At 39.9% G+C, this 18,015-nt stretch overlaps 1 protein-coding gene across 3 annotated transcripts in view; it reads right to left on the bottom strand.

The window, feature by feature from the left end:
• pdgfd (platelet derived growth factor d) overlaps positions 1-18,015 on the bottom strand; it is a 125,968-nt gene that overhangs the window by 49,926 nt on the left and 58,027 nt on the right. For 2 of the 3 annotated variants that reach the window (XM_059964316.1, XM_059964314.1), the window contains exon 2: positions 2,452-2,656. In XM_059964316.1, the coding sequence (XP_059820299.1) occupies positions 2,452-2,656 (205 nt within the window). The remainder of the gene's footprint in view (positions 1-2,451; positions 2,657-18,015) is intronic. The other variant, XM_059964315.1, reaches the window with a different exon arrangement.

Here is an 18,015-nt window from a genome sequence, read left to right as displayed (position 1 = left end):
AGCCTTATATGCGGTTTCTGTGGTGTGAAGCGACTGAGAGTACGAAACTCCACCCCCCCCCGGATAGGATGCCAAGTCTATTGCAAGGTTAACCCCCAGCATTTTGCTGGCACCCATTTTCAGCTGGGTGGACTAGAGCAATGTGTGGTTAAGAGCTTGCTCCAGAACACAACACACTGCCTCAAATGGGGCTCGAACTCACAACCTTCAGATTGCTAGTCCAATGCCTTAACCACTTTGACACTTCGGTCGCAGTGAGTGAAGAGTAAATATCATTCAATGCACTGGGGATAACCCCCTTCTCGCTGTGTTACAGGATTTTGTACGTGGAATTGCAGATTTCTTTTGGAGATTAAAGATGCTGGAGTTTAGAACAACAGCAAACTGCTGGAGGAACTCCAAAGGTCAGATAGCATACATGGAGGCAAAGGGACAGTCATTAATTTGGAATGAGATCCTATATCAGGATTAGTACCACAATTTCCCCAAATTTATTTTAGAAGCATTGTTCATCCATTGTTTTTCCTGGACAAAAGGTGGCTAGCTGTGCTAGTAATGGATTCTAAAATGAAACTAGATGTGATTCATGGAAGAAATTAAATAAATATGAAACTAATCGATTTGAACACAATGAATTGCTGAGGGTTTCCTGCTGGGAAATATTTTTTTGTCAACAATACAGGAAATAATGATTCTGGGAATGGAATATTCTGCCTCTTTACAGTCAGTGCATTGTGAAATACACATAAAAACTCTGCTTCCAAGCTTTCTTGTTTTCTCCCCATTGGCAGCTGCCTCTAAATCTACCTCATTTACATACCGAGATACGAGAAATTGTCGTAACAAAGCTGCATTTGGAGTTTTGTGTGGATTTCTGGGGCTCCACACCATAAGAAGGATGTGGAAGCTTTGGAGAGATTGCAGAAGAGGACCTCTAGGATGCTGCCCAGGTTGGACTATATTGGCTATAAGGAAACTATTAACAAGGTGACTTTATTCATGAAACAGCTTACTAAGCGAACCAGGTATCATCAAATCCTGGTGTAACATCAGCAAGCAGATAATCACATAAAAGAATCCTTAAAGTGCAGTACTAAAGGAACAATTGTTCTTTACTGATCAATTGTACATCTGATGCACATATCACAGCATCACTAAGAAAGTGCATCAATAATGAGTGTCCCATGTGATATCAGTTTGGAATTTCTGTTTTTGTATGATTTGATTGAAAATTAATGAAATGATGGATGGTGTCGAGGCTTCTCAAAGGATACAACAAGGATCTACGTCAGCTGGAGATGTGTTCAGAGAAATGGCAGGTGGAGTTTAATCTGGACAAGAGTGAGTCGATGCATTTTGAGGGAACAAACACAAGAGGAACATCTACAGAAATGAACATGGTGATCTTGGGGCTCATTCATATTTCCCTGAAAATCATAGCACAAGTGGACATGGACATAAAGAATTTGCCAGGTGTGCTTGGGATTGCACATAAAAGTTGGGAAATCATTTTGCAGCTGTATAAAGGTTTGGTTAGGCTGCATTTGGAGTTTTGTGTGCACACTATAGGAAGGATGTGGAAGCTTTGGAGAGGGTGCAGAAGAGGTTCCCCAGGACATTGCCCAGATTGGAGTATACTGGCTGAACAAGCTTGGCTTGTTTCCTTTGGAGCATCAGAGGACTATCCTGACAGAAGTAGATAAAATTATGATGGGAATCAATATAAAAACACATTTAGAGTTTTTTTTTTCTCCAGGGTGCAGGTGTCAAATAATGGAGGATATAGGTATAATGTGAAATGGGGGAAATTTAAAGCAGATTTGTGAGACAAAATTTATTACACTGGAATGTGATGCCAAGAAAAGTAGTAGCCATGGATGTGATAGCAAAATTTAAGAAGCTTTCAGGCAGACAGATGAAGAAGCAGGGATAAACGATAGAGGAATATAGATCGTGTACAGACAAGTGAGATGAAGCATTGTGGTCAGTAGAGACATCATGGGCCAAAGCATCTGCTCCTGTACTGTACTGTAATGTTCTATTGTTTTATGGTTTATTCTATAATCCTTCACCATTTGAGGGTATTCCACACTGTAAGTACATTGCAGATATAGCAACCGTGTACATTTTTGTCCGAAGCCTATCTCTGCATTAACAGATGATATTTATTCAAGGAATGTTAACATTATGGCCTAATCATTGTACATGGCACAGACCTTGCTTTAGAAACACAGAAACATAGAAAATAGGTGCAGGAGTAGGCCATTCGGCTCTTCGAGCCTGCACCGCCATTCAGTATGATCATGGCTGATCATCCAACTCAGAACCCTGTACCTGCTTTCTCTCCATGCCCCGTGATCCCTTCAGCCACAAGGGCCATATCTAACTCTTTAGACCATTTAAAACTGATAGGAGTAGAGTTTCTCAAAAACAAAACTCTCTTCTGCTTACCTGCAAATATCATTTTCTGGTTCCTCCAGTCCAAAGCGAGTATCGAACACCAACTGTATCTTTGTGTTTTCAGGAGACAGCAACCTCCATGTTAATAGAATGCTCCTTGGATAGTTGAGAGGAAATCGTGGGCTCTGTACATATCCATTATTCACGACATTGATTGTATCCTCTTTCCGATAAATTGCTGTGAGGTGATTGCTCTCTGTTAGTAGTCACAACTTGTACAAATTAGTTGGTTGTTTAATTATTGAAGAACAATACAAAAAAAATCACCAAGCATAAGAATGAATGACAAAATCTTTAAAATTTAACACTTTTGACAATTAAAATTAAATCTATAAACTCCATTTGTAACTAAGACAATAATTACCACAGTGCCTTTTAGGCTGAAATACATAGGAAATATAGTCCTCAGCTGCTGCCGTCAGAAATGTTACAAACATACAGACACTATGTGTCAGTGGGGTCTAGATATGGTTAAACTCTGATTTTACACATACACACACACACACACACACACACACACACACACACACACACACACACACACATATATATATATATATAGCTTAGAATATATAGCTTAAAATTTCCTGTGTTAGATAACGGGGATTTACAACATAACCGATATTAAACAATTTGCAGCGTGCATTCTAGAATATTGATATTTTTATAAACTTAAAAATTGCACAGTGGCACAAGACTAAATTGAATTTAAATAGATATTGCTTAAATGTTGGAGAAGCAATAAAAAAGTAAGGGCAAGGAAGTAAGATGAGAGTAGATCAATTTAATTGAATAGATAGAATGGGCATATACGTTTTAAGACAAATGCCTATTTTTCAATGCTGATGCTTCTAATAATTTTATATGAAATTAGTACATCAACTAACATGCCATAAATCAATCCTTCATTGACATAGATGATGAAATGCAACTGTACAACATGTTATCAGATTCAATCTTATTTTAACACCTGGACTATTATATATCAGCTAAGGCAGAAATGTGTCAACAAACCAATGAGCATAATATTAGAAACTGCAAACAATTTACAACTTAAAAATGAAATTGCTGTTATGCAACACAGGATAGATTCAGCTTTCAGATAACATATATCCAAGCAGTACAAGAAATACACTTATTTCTATCACTTGATTAGGTTTCCATATTTAGTTCATTCTAAAAAAGAGTAAAACCAGACTAAGTATCTGGATGGAAAATCTGCAGATTAAGTTTCAGGATTGTAAGTCAGCAGGGTTTTAAATAAAAATTCTGTCTATATTTGGCTGCTCCAATCACCCCGAATTGTGGTTCAGGAATCCACTTTGAGTGAGATGTGATGATGTTTTTGTGTGCTGCATTATCACAATGACTCTTTAACCCTAAAGAAGCTACAAAAGAAATCATTGATAAAAAAAATATGCTCTTGTCTTTTTTTTATTTAACTAATCATTGCGTCTGATCAAAGCATCAGAATGTGAAATATTTTATCTGTGAGACATCCAGCCTTAATAACAATACTTGGTCAGATATAAGGACTGACATTTATTAGTTTTCATGTGGGAGAAGGTTCTTCAGGAGGTCTTGTAATATTAAAGAGAACAAAATAGACAAGAACAGAAAGCTAGTTTGATTAGACTGGATTAGATAATGTGCCAAAAGACCATCTGAAAAAATTTTTTTAAGGAGCTTTTGTAAGGAAGATTAAGGTAGAGGAATTCTAGCTGACATGGTAAAGGGACTGATAGGGTAGTTGTAAATTTTCACTGTTTTTATTCCTTTTTTATTGGGTCAGTTTATCAATTTACACATTTTATTATGCCTTTGCCCGGCATGTCTCCATATTGTGCTGGTAAGGAGATCAAGGAGTCTAGTTTTATACTGAACAGAGTTAGTGGTCGGAGGTCTGTGCAAGGCCAGAAGTAGCAGGTGGAAGGTCAAACGCAGCAAAGTCGAAGGCCAAAGTGCAGAACGTGGCTTGTCTGGAGGTAGAAGTCTGAAGATGAAACATGTTAAAAGTAGAGGTTCAAAGGAGCCACAAAGGTCCTAAGGTGTCAGAAGAGCCCAGGTCACTGGGGTCGGAGGTCCGTGCGAATCAATGCCTCAAGACTGGTCTTGTGATCAGTGAAATCAGCTGTTGGAAGCCCGAAGTCTGTGCGTCTGAAAACCCAGGAACAAGGACAGCACACCTGGAGATGACCTGCCCTGGGCTTGGAGGCCTGTCTTGGGAGGGATGGGAAAGAGGCCGGTTTTGCTTTTGTCTTGCTTTGTTTTATTGTTGGTACTGTTGCAGCTTCTGTTGTCCTGTGGAGCACTGGAGGCGTGCTATATTGGCACTGGACTGCATGGCGATACTTGCAAGCTGCCCCCAGCACATCCATATTATTAACGCAAATGAAGGTGATTTACTGTGTGTTTCGATGTATCTGGATCTGAACTATCTTTACAAGTAAGTAAATGCACTATAAAAGTAGCTGAAGTTGTTGCATGAATTCATAATCAGAATAATATTTTTATGTGAAGATTCTTCACATTTTGTATGACTAGAAATTTTTACTCTTATTTTCTCAAATAGTGTAAAGAAGCCATTAAGCTAGCACTGTGTTAGATTTATATATCTCTTGTAGTAAAGCATTTCTCACTGCTTCAGATAGTTACTTTGTGCCATCATCAGAGAGAAACATGGAAACAGCCCCTCTGCCTCACTGACCATCAAAAGCCCACTTATGCTAATCTTTCATTGATACAGTTTTAATTATTCTTCCCACGTTCTTGCTAACTTTTCCCACAGGTTACTGCTGCCCTGTGAAAATGGTGCTGGCTGCTGACTCTGTCTATGCCTCACATAATCTTTTAAACCTCTATCAAGTCACCTCTCATCCTCCTTTCCTCCAAAGAGACAAGCCCTAGCTTGCCCAACTTTTCCTCATATGGCATATTCTCTAATTCAGGGAGCATCCTGGCAAATCTCCTCTGCATCCTCTTTAAAGTTTCCACATCCTTCCTGTAATGAGGGAAGCAGAACTGAACACGATACTTTAAGTGTGGTTTAACCAGAGTTTCATAGAGCTGCAACATTACCTTGCTGATCTTGAGCTCAATCCCCTGACTAATGAAGGGTAGCACACCATATGCCTTCTTAGTTGCCTTATCAACTTGCACAGCAACTTTGAGGGATATACGGACAAGGACTATGTGTTCCTCCATACTGCTAGAATCCTGTCATGAACCCTGTACTCACACGGTGTGCTGATCATCATTAGTCAAGGGATTGAGTTCAACCTCCGCAAGGTAATGTTGCTGCTCTGGTTCCACCACACTTAGAGTACGGGGTTCAGTTCTGCTGACCTTCCAGAGGATATCACGTCACACTTTTCTGGATTGAACTCCATCTGCCACTTCTCCATCCAGCTCAATCAGTGAAAGCTCTGTCATGATCTAATTTATAAAACAATGTTTGCTTATTTTATTAGCTTTTTATAAATTTCTGATTTAAATTAATTATGTCATGATCTCCATTTCAAGTTATTTTCTATTTCTCACATTAGTAAAAGTTTACCAAATGCTGATAGTCTGAGCTCTCAAAGTGCTGAAAATAATGTAAAATACATTCCACACTGCTCTAAAAGATGGGGTTAAGTTGGACGATAAACCAAGTTAGCAGAATAGGTGGGTGAACAGCTTCTTTTCAAAACTAGTACAGGAAGTTAGAGAAGTAGAATAGGAAAGGGAACTGGTTTAAATTGAGAGATGTGGCATTTTTGGGTTGGCACGATAGAACTAGTGAAGTGAATCAGCATAGATGCTGTTTGTATCATTTGATAAAACCACAGACATAAGAAAAATGCAAGAATGAGTATTTTAAACTTGAGTTACTGTGACCTTGAAGGTCAAGGTTGAAAATTTAGGCAAGTAAGTGCCAGTGAGACTGTGTGAGAAAGGATCTGGGAGACAGAGTTTCAGCCAGACTGAAGTTTCTGAAAGATGACAATCTGATGGGATGAACACAGAACGGTTTGGTTTTCACATGATGGTAAATGAGTGCTTTGGTGCCTGATAGGCCCTTGCATGTTTATGTACAAATTGTTTATGCACATTTTGGTCAGCTTTCTTTTCTGAAAAATGTAATCAATACATTGGTAAATATTTAAAACAGTGGGATATAAATCCAGAAAGCACTTCATTATTTGGACATGAAATGTGTTTTTTTTTGACAAGGGAGTTGTCTTCATCATTGACAGTGTTGTGTCAGCTGCGGCTCTTGGCAGCATTGTGGCCTCCACTCAAGTTTCACCTAACAGCTCAAAATTTTAGGCTGACACACCAGTGCAGTGCCAAGGGAGTGCTTTACCCTTAAAATGTTTTCTTTTGAATGGGATGTTAATGCCCTGTCTGTAATCTCAGATGGATAAGAAAGATGCCATGGGATTGTCTGACCAAAGAGCAGTATAGTTATTCCTGGCATTCTGACTAATAATTATGCCTCAAAGAACATCTGCAAAGAAACATAAAGTTTTGGGTCATTATCACTTGGTGCTTTGTGGGAGCCGTTGAATATCCCACAGAAGAACAGCAATCATACTTCAAAGGTTTTTTTGTTAGCTGTAAAGTGGTTTAGAATGTTCTAAGACAGACATGAAAAGTACTCTTGAAATTCCAATCTCTGTTTCAGTGAAGTAGACACAAGCAAGTGTGTATAAGATACTGTCTGAATCATTTAAGTGAAATCAATCCTGAAGCATGGCCAATTTGTCAAGACAAACTCTATTTCAGTCTGACACTTAGAACTTCAGCACAGCAAAGTGCATCAACTATAATGTAAGTTTCTTTATTGCATGTTGGCAGCAAGACTCTAACTTACACTTGAAAACTCATAAAACCATCTACATAAATAAGGAATTAACAAGCAATTAAAGAGTAAAAATAAATTTTAGATTGAATATCTAGTGTAGTATGTAATTAAAATAACATTTTTATTAATAATACTTCACTGTTCTGTAACAAACTATTAGTGACAACTTGCTGATTATAAAGTACACACAATGAAGCAACAATCTTGCTTGCAGTCATTGCATTGCAATTCTATGATTGATAATGTAATTAGAGATTTATGTTTTCAGTTAAAGGTCATCCCTTACCCTCACTTTTTAATAAGTCAACTTATAACACATACCAAGGGATTATCAGTTTCTGATAATGACCAGGTTTTTTGTTTGCAGTTTTAAAAGACCCATCAGACTGTCTCTCTCCATTATCACAACATCCTCGGTTAGAGGCAGAGATCTGTGTTCAACATCTCCAATAGATGGCCTGGCCAGGATATTAAACTGACTGAATCATATCTGGAATTTGTGCGATATCATAACATAAATGATTGCATGTTGGCAACCAGTACATCTCTGCTGACTTTTATTTTCATTGAATTTTCTCCATGGTATAAATAATATAGCATTGCCACAGGACCATTGGAGATTATGAAAAGACGAATTAGTCTGCAGAAACCCATACAAATGGGAATCATCATGATTTTTTTTTCTATCCATAGTTCATCATGTGTTTCAAATTTAACCTTGGCATCCAGCAGATTAGGTTCCATTCTGAACTTCACGGATAGTACCTCACACTAATGCAACTCATTTTTCCACCTTTATTGCAAAAGTCTTTATAAGTGATTCTGAGTGGCAAAATGCCCTGTGAATAGAAAAATTACATAAATGTCACTCTGAGCAATTTGAGTAGAATCCAAACATTCAAAAGATTAACCCGTTTCCAAATTGATCTATTTCTATCACTTTCATTTTCCCTTGTATGCTCTGATGGAACCTAGAATGAATTTTAATCACACTGTCAAGACCACCTCCTGACACCATCCCAATCATTCTTGGAAAGAGTCCAGCATATTCTATTTGCATGCAAAGACTTTACATTACAAATAAAACAAACTGTTTTATTTTCAATGGACTTTAGTGCATGATCTTCACATTAGTTTCTGGGATCTGGTTCTCCATTCTAAGAACATCCTGAGGATTCTCCAGGAAATATTGCATTTCCTCAGGAGGTGGCCAATGTACCAGATCTCACTCTGCGCACTGCAGCAAGGTAGTTAACAAGAGTACCCTGTAGAACAAACTGGAGGACTGTGAGCAACCCAACTGCTAATGGCTATACACTTGCCTCTGAGATAGAAACTCCTCCATTTGTATTTTGACTTGAAAATATAATCAAAAATAATTCCATGATGAAATTCTGTGCAGGTGCTGAAGAGGCACCCTTCAAATTAACAATAGACAGCGTCCCCGTCTTCAATTTCAATTGGGCATAAAAATTGCCACTGTTTTATTTGAAGGAGGGCACATCAAAGTATTTAATTGACTGTAAAGCATTTGAAAATGTCCTGGAGTTATCGAAGCAGCATATCTTAGAATGGATCAATTCTTTGTATTAGATTGCTTATGCCTGATGGAGTTCTACCAGTTTTATTATCTGGTACGTGGCTAACAGGAAATAACCAAAACCAAGGGGATGGAGATGAGGCAGCAAAATAAAATGTACAGGCTAACGACAAGCAAGAGTGCTCATTAGGGGATTGGAGGTTGGGAGGGTGGATAATTTTAAATTCCTGGGCATTATCATATCAGGATCCATCCTGGAATGAGCGCATAAGTGTATTTTCAACAAAGACACAGCAGCACCTCTGCTTTCTTGGAAGTTTGTGCAGATCCTGCATGCCATCTAAAACCCTGACAGATGCACAATGGTGAGTGTCCTGACTGACTGCATCACAGCTTGGTTTAGAAAACACCAGTACCCAAGAATGGGAAAGCCTACAGGAAGCGGTGGATACAGCCCAGCTCATTGCAGAAAAAACCCTGCCAACCACTGAGCACATTTACAAAAGCGCTGCCACAAGAAAACGGCATCCATCATCAAAGGCCGCCACCATCCGGGCCATGTGCTTTTCTCTCTGCTACCACTGGGATGGAGGTACAGAAGCCTTGTGTCCTGGACCACCAGGTTCAGGAACAGTTATTATCCTTCAACCATTAGGCTCCTGAACTAGTGTAGATAACTTCATTCATCAGAACATTGAACTGATCACTGAGTACAAACTACAAACTCACTTTCAAAGACAGTATTCTCCAGCTCCTCATCTTCTCAGTATCTCTATCTATTCATTATTATTTGTTCTTTTTTCGTATTTGCACAATTTATTTTCTTTTGCACATTAGTTGTTTGTCAGTCTATGTGTGTGGTTTTTCACTGATTCTGTTTATTTCTTTGTTTCTTGAATGCCTGCAAGGAAATGAATCTAAGGGCAGTATATAGTGGCGTATGCGTACTTTGATAATTAATTTATTTTAAATATTGAGCTTTGAACATTGAACTTCATATGTGTTTAAACCACTCTTAAGATTGGTTCCTGGCAATCTGGTTTACAGTATGAGCACAGGCCTTTTAGCTGATTGACAGTTGCTGTTTGCTCCATGCAAACCTCCTTACAACCCATATCACTTCGCATTTTCTCAAAACGGGTGCAGCTTACACATCATGTAAATTGTTCTTCAGCAGTAAATTGGATTAAGATGAAAATTCGACAAATACCTGAAATGGACTGTGACACAAGGCGATAGTGAAAAGCAATTAGCTTTGGGCAGCTATAATGAAGAGCTGGCACTAACATTGGGCAGAATGTTCCTGGAACCTCCCATATTCTAAAAGGTCTAACACCAGAAAACAATAAAAGATGGAATTCTTCAGGTGAAGCAGGGGGTGTAAATATTGACTAAAATTATTTACTATAATCTCAATGGATTAATTAGACGTTGAACTTTCTGATGAGTGTTTATTGTTAAGGCTTTGTTTATTCAGTGATGCAAGAATAAAATATTGCAAACACTGAGAATTCTGGATATCCTCAAAAATTAATATCATTTCTTTATGTTACAGAGGAACATGGGCCTGAATTTTACAAGGGAATTCCATGTGAGGCCTTTTGCATTTCTTTGCAACTACCACTTGGTTCGTATTCCTGTAAATGCAAATACAAATATTCACAGAATACTAGGCCATGAGAGTTCTCCAACAATTACCTTGGGAAATTCACCTGGAAAACCTCTGTTAGATTAGACCTGGTGCAGGAAAAGCAATTCAATTCATTTGAAAGAAGAAGGGCTGTGAAAGAACCCAATTGTTAAACCTAATTAATTCATACATTTCTGTATTAAATGAATTTAATACTGATGCTCCAATGTGATTTAAGTATTTTTGTTATTGGTTTCTCTTCTTGTAATACTTTTGAATACCATAATTGATTATTTTTGACTATTTCTGAATGTCAGAAAAATATGAAGTTCTTAACTCATTTTACAGCTGACCAATCCGTTAAGCAAACTTAGCTGACATGAAAAAAATCATACATTTCATGGATGGAGTTTGGTCCATGGCATAACCTCCAAATCCCTTGCATTGTCAAGATCTCCACATCTAAAAAGTAATGAATATATTCCTTATGAATTTGATACAGGAAATTAATTATTCTACAAGCAGTGTGGAGCAGGGGCAGAGGCTGGGATCAAGTCAGCTCAAACACCAATAAGGAGTGCCAGTGCACTTAGCCCTATATCTAGCAGTGACTGGGGTATGGATTGAGGCTGTATGTGCCAATGAGAGGCAGGATGATGCAGGTTTATTATTCTTCTTCTTATTAATATTGTTGCAATCTTAACAACATGGGGTCTTTCTTAATTTTCCCTCCTCTATGCTGATGCCCACATTGCTAACTTGATGCATTTTATTCCTGACCTCTCCTAAAATGGGATCAGGCCTAGCTGGGACCTCATTATTGGCATGACCATCTAGTGGCAGTGCCTGGGACTGTGGGGACTTACTGACATTGGGCCAGGAAGAGAAGGCTCAGGAGAGGATAGTGTTGGATTACGGTGTAGGATTGTTATACTTACAGTATTTTCCTTGTAGTTTAACTCTCTTATGCTTGCTTATAATTTATATAATCACCTGTAAATGTTCAGTAAATTTTCTAATACCTATAGTATAGCTGAATCTGTACTTTCTAGAAGCTTTTCAGTTTTTCAGGTGTTACATCACTTGAATCTGGCTACTTAAGAGCTTATTGCTATCACTGAAGTATTATTTTTCTCTCATTTGAGTACGAGATAGCCACAACATCTTTGTCTTTAATTTTGTTCTTTTTTTGTAATACTGCTTAAATCACCAATTTTATGCCTCAGTCTTGACTTCCAAAGAAGCTCCAGATCAATATCACCACATTAGACAACAGAAATTGGGAAGGATAGGAAGTAAACAGCCAGATGCTCAGTTAATGGGGCAAAGATTAAGGAGATAATAGGACCACAATATAAATGCATCATGGCCACTGTCAGGAAAGCGGGCAAAGACCTGCATGCTGAATTGCTGGACTAGGCACCCGCTGCACCTTGCTGACTGGAAGCTTTGCCATTTAGGAAAGTAAGAACCTCATCATAAGAATGTCACGGAACAAAGCAGATGTCCTGCAATGGAGGAGTTCTTGCAGTCTGCACACGTCTGAAAATCCTATTTACTGAACGGGGGAAGTGATGTCCTCTGCATACTGTAAAGATAAAGGGCAGGCGGACTGACGTTACTGATAACCCCGTCACAGCTTACATCAGAAGGTCTTTTGTTTTATATATAAATTACTTGTCATTTGAAGGTATTAATAATTTTCACTTAAAGTTCAAATGAAGTTAAGATTATTTAGTCCTGCAGACTAGGCATGAAGCATTACCTATCATTGCCCTATTGAAAGTTGGCTGCCTGTAGTCAGTCTTATATTAAGGAATACAACTTTACCCAATTAATTTACAGAGCACTTCTAACAGAATTATGCTTTCTAGCAGCTGCCAAATTTATTTTCATCTCATCCTGAGATTATCTATCAAGAATAATTACTTGGCAATATTTTCTTGGGCTCAGTGCTCTGCGCTGATTTGTCCTAAAACGATAGCTTAAAACAGCCAGGGTGAGCAATTAGCTGGCGTTTAAATGCTAAACACCACAGCAGATTTTCTAACTCACTCTGCTCTATCCACCAGCGTACTGTAGAGAGATTACTTTATATGATAGCTCTCTCTGTGAAACGGCTATGTAAATGACACATTCTGTGTGGGAGATTGTGGCGCATAACACCCCTATAGTGAGGAACTCATGGTAGCATGAATTATCACACCTACATAATTTTAAACATGTCTGTTGTCAAACCTCGCAGTCTCTGGAAAGAAGGCGACAAGCAGATCTTTACAGATGGCTCGGTAGCAACCAAGCAGATGTGATTCTGAATTATATTATTCATTACCCTGTTTATTACAATCCTTTTCTTGGCTTCCTGCCATTTAGCTCAGTCCCAGTTTCAGGTGTTGCCACCTGTTAGTCCTGGCCTCAGCTGCCTGTCTCGTCCCATTGCCAGCCCCAGAAGCAGGCCACTCATTCCCTGCACTGGCCGCCTCTCTCCTTCCCCACCACATAGCAGCCCTTCGGTTGTTTCATTTCTGGCCCCAAATCCCATGCAATAGTTTAAGGGCAAATCCATAAGTCCATGGACTAAAGAGGCACAGTCTGGAGGTTCATGTTTGCCTTCTTTGATGTTGGTGTGGAAGTTGTGACAAGGCAAGTGTTAAGGTAATGTCCAGGCAAGAAAGGTCTTGAAGAGCATAGCTTCCCGTTGCCCAGCAAGGGACTAAAGCCATTTCGCACAGGGAGACAGGATAAGGATGTAACAGAAGGATGCAAGTCACACACACTGGCTAAGAGACAATTACTTTACTAAGTTGGTAGTTTGCAGTTTGAATTGACTTTTAATGCTTGTATTGAGAATGCTGACTTATCTCGCAAATAAGGAACTTGAGCATACACAAAGTTACCAGTTGTTCAATATCCATAACTGCTAGTCAATTATACATAAAAACATAATTTCGCTGTTGAGACTTCAGAACGGTGTGGTGACAGGGGCCACGCTGTTCACCTTGTGCACAAGTAAATGAAGAATGATTGAGGAGTCCTTTGAGCTTCCAGAGTCGAGTTAATCAGTGACAACACTGTCTGCCTGTGTGCTGGACAAACTGATTACTTTGTTTTTCTGTTTCAGGTGCATTAAAACAAGTGTGTTCCATGACCAGATGACCAGTCCTGCCTGAGGTCATGCCAGCATCTCCCAAAGGAACGGTAAGCCTGTAACCAAATGGTGCTGGAAGTTGTCGTGCTGCTTACGGCAGACACAAGTTTCCTCCTTCAGTCATGTAGACCTAGAATTCTTGATGAAGGAACTGGCTACGTGCAGTGAAGGTCTGTGCTCCAGGGAGTCCACGACTTTCCAAGAGTTGAGGTAAGGCACAAGGTGAGAAGTTGGCTGGAGTGATGCTCTTTAGGAGCCGGTGCTGGTGCCCGCAAATCTGCATGAGCGTTAAAGGTGAGCACCGGGTGTATAACTTACCTTCCAGTGCTGACAACTCCAGTGCTCACATCTCATGCTTCACACACAGCTATTCAAAATCACAGCCATGTTATACGGACCCATTGATGAAATCTTACAAAGCTCTTCCTTCTCCCCTGCAGAGGAGAGCAACAATACAGTGTACTGGAGTGGAGCAGACAATAGAGAGTAATTTCAACTAACAGAATGATCATATAAGACATTCCCTCCGCAAAATCCAGTAGAATTTCTGAAGATAGTTATAGATCGAAGGGAACAACTTCTGTGTCAGAAACAGTTGGATGGAGGAGTGTAGTGATCATGAACTTGGCTGCCACAGAGGCTGGTGCCGCCAGTGGAGCTGAGATCATTAAGGGTTGTGCTAAATTCAAATCCACCCTGTCTTCTCAAATTCCACACCTCTCCCCTTATACAAGCCATTTTTAAAAATCTCATAGCAGCTATTTGTTTATATGTCCTTTAGTTTTTCTTCCCCAAATGTCATGACCATACTCAGCTAGGAATAGGCAATTAAATGCTGATTCAGACTGCAAAGCCTACAGTGGACTCCAGTTAATTTAGCCACATTGGGATCAGTACACTTTGGCCAGTTAAATGGCTACCCAAATTAGCCAGTTTCATGGAAATTGTTAAATGGTAGTTTGTCTTTGCCTTTTAACTGAGTGACAAATTATGACAAATTAAATGAAATACTGAACAAATTAGAACACTACCAACACTACACAGTACTAGAAGACTGTGTATTAGTTCCTAATAGTTATCGCCAGAGGAATTCATCCACTATACACTGTAGTGTTATTTTGATTAACTGTACATGAACAGAAACATCACAGACATCTAGTGCAGGCAATGAACTATCTTCATTGCCTTTCTGCATAAAGTCAAATTATAAAACAAAAGTATCAAAAATCACTACGCATTGAATCAGTGTGCATTGGCCCAAATGGATAATATGACACAACACATGCAATTGACACCATTTAAAAACTGTTCATTCAGTAATTTCTAACAATCACGCAACTGCACGTGACTGACGCTAATTAGAAACTGTTCGGCAAAAGTCTTCTGACCCAATTGCAGTATAGTATAGTGGCATAGTATCCCAAATAAATGAATCCCAACTATTTTCTCAATTAGTTTTTGCTCTTTAAGAGCTGTCCCAAATAAGCAGCTGCACCAATTAACTGGAATCCGCAACATATGAAGGAATTTCACAAGCGTCCAGCTGATGAGTCACCCTAGGTCAGGTCATTGCTACATTTGGGAACTGCTGGGGGTCCAGCTGAGTGTGAACAGTGAAAATTCCATCTGCCAAGCACTTTTCCAGCAGGATGTTAATTTGCCACATAAAATTCTGATACGGAGGTGTTGCTGGTCTCTCCCTGTACCCAGAGATGTCTTCAAAGAAACTGCAGCAGACTCGAAGGAGGTCTCTCTTCCCCACCGCCAGCCACCTCCTCTTCACCTTCTAAAGCACCCACTGCTTCTGCAGACTACGGTTACGTAGACTACAACAGTCTGTCAGCTTCTCCCTAGGGAGTACTGCAGGGCCAAGTTAGCGTTACATTTCAATGGGATCCCCTCTACAGTGCCTCATGGTTGTGATTCTAACGTCACTCTCCAGCACAGCCCAGGGGAGACTAAGTAATAAAGGAAGCTATTATGCCGCCAGTACTGTCCAGTTGTCTGGTGCTGCCGCTGAATTATGATGAGAATACCATTTGTTCCTGCCTGCAATCAATCATTAAAATCAATCATGTGCAAAATCATTAAATATTCTTGGATAATAGTCTCGATCCCCTGCACTTACTTCTTAGACCCTTCACTCCATGATCAACATCCCTGCTTATTCTATAATTGTATATCCATTAAATACCCCAATGGGATATAGACAGGAGGCAGAACTGGGAGGACAGAGGCAACCTGGAGTTCAACCTGGAAAAGTAGATTTGATACACTTTGGAAAGTTAAACTTGAAGGTGGAGTACAAGGTTAATGGATGGATTCTTAGCAGTGTGGAGGAACACAGCACTCTTGGGGTCCAGGTCCACAGATCCCTCAAATCTGCTGCACAAGTTTGTAGAGTGATTAAGAATGCCGATGTCGTGTCAGTCAGTGGACTGAGTTCAAGAGCCGTGTGGTAATGTTGTAGCTCTGTAAAACTCTGGTTAGACCAGACTTGGAATACCGGTCACTGCATTACAGGAAGGATGTGGAGTCTTTAGAGAGGGTGCAGAGCAGACTTATCGGGTTGCTGCCTGGATTAGAGAGCATGGCTTATGATCCAATGTTGAATCAGCTGCAGCTTTTCTCTTCGGAGCAAAGGAGGATGGGAGAAGACTTGATAGAGGAGTATAAGATTATGAGAGGGGTAGATAGAGTGGACATTCATCACCTTTTTCGAGGGTAGCGATGGCCAATACCAGAGGACATCTTTTTAAGTTGAGTGAAGGTAAGTTTAGGGAGATACCAAGTGTAAATTTTTTATGCAGAGAGTGTTAAGTTCCGGGAAGACACCATTGGGTTTGGTGGTAGAGGCTGATGTGATAGAGACTCGTATGGATGTAAATAAAATGGAGGGTTATGGGTTGTGTCGGAGGGAAGGTTTAGATTGATCATTGAGCTAGCTTATATAGGTCAGTACAACATTGCAGGCTGAAGGGTCTGTTTTGTTTCAATGTTCTATGTTCCACCCTCCTCTTCTCTCACTTTATCTCATCTGTCCATCATCTTATTCCTCACCTGGTTCCACCTATCACCTGCCAGCACCAGTCTCACCCCTCCATTTCACTCCTTTATACTGACAATCCCACCTCTTGATTCTCACTCCTGGTGCAGTCTTGACCCAAAATGGTCATCTCCACAAATGCTGCCTCACCCACCGAGTCCCTCCAGCAGTTTGTTTTCAGCTTTGATACACCACACATCAGCCAGTGCAACGGGAGCAATTATATCCACTGTAGCTTCATTTGGAAAAGAAGTGACAGGTTGTGGGTGAATGAAATTAACTTACTGATTAATTGTCCTGTGCTGTTGAATTATTCCAACAGATACATGTGAATCAAATCAACACTGGTCCACAGCAGAAGCCAATTCAGTGGCTCATCACTCAACCCTTGAACATCTACACATCAAAGATGCATACATCAGGGTGCTCTTTATCAAATACAGCTTGGCATTCAATACTATCATCCCCTCAAGAATAATCAATAAGCTTCAAGCCTTGGCCTCAATACCTCCTTGTGTAATTGGATCCTTGATTTCATCACTTGCAGACCCCAATCAGTTTGGATTGGCAACAACATCTCCTCCACAATCTCCATTAGCACAGGTGTATCAGGTCTGTGTGTTTAGCCCCCCCATCTGCTTCCTTTAAACTTATTACTGTGTGGCTAAGCACAACTCCAATGCCATATTTAGATTTGCTGATGTCATAGGCCAAGTTAAAGGTGGTGATGAATCAGCATAAGGAAGGGAGATTGAAAATCTGGCTGAGTGGTTGAATAACAACAACTTCTTACTCAATGTCAAGAGCTGATTATTGAGCTCAGAAGAAGGAAATCAGAGGTCTATGAGCCAGAGGTGGAGAGGGTCATTAACTTTAAATTCTTTGGTGTTATCATTTCAGAAGGTTTGCATTGGGCCCAGCATGTAAATGTGATTATGAAGCATGGCAGCTCCTCTACTTCCTTAGAAGTTTGCGAAGATTCAGCATGACATCTAAAACTTAGACAAGTTTCTATAGATGTGTGGGGGAGATTATATTGCCTGGCTGCAACACAGCCTGGTATGGAAACAGCAATGCCCTTGAATGGAATATTCAACAAAAATAGTGGATACGGCCCAGTCTATCATGGATAAAGCCCTCCCCACCACTGACTACATCTACACAAAGCACTGTTGCAGGAAAGCAGCATCTACTATGACGGATCCCTACACCCAAGTCACGCTCTCTTCTCATTGCTGCCAGCAGCAAGAAGGCACAGGAGTCTCAGGACCCACACCACCAGGTTCAGGAACAGTTAGTACCCCTCAACCATCAGGCTCTAGAATCAGAAGGGATACTTCAC

This window comes from Hypanus sabinus, chromosome 3, assembly GCF_030144855.1.
Source record: "Hypanus sabinus isolate sHypSab1 chromosome 3, sHypSab1.hap1, whole genome shotgun sequence".
In the NCBI taxonomy this organism is placed as follows: Eukaryota; Metazoa; Chordata; class Chondrichthyes; order Myliobatiformes; family Dasyatidae; genus Hypanus; species Hypanus sabinus.
The sequence above is the reverse complement of the archived record's forward strand: the minus strand, read 5'-3'. Positions and strand labels throughout refer to the sequence as shown.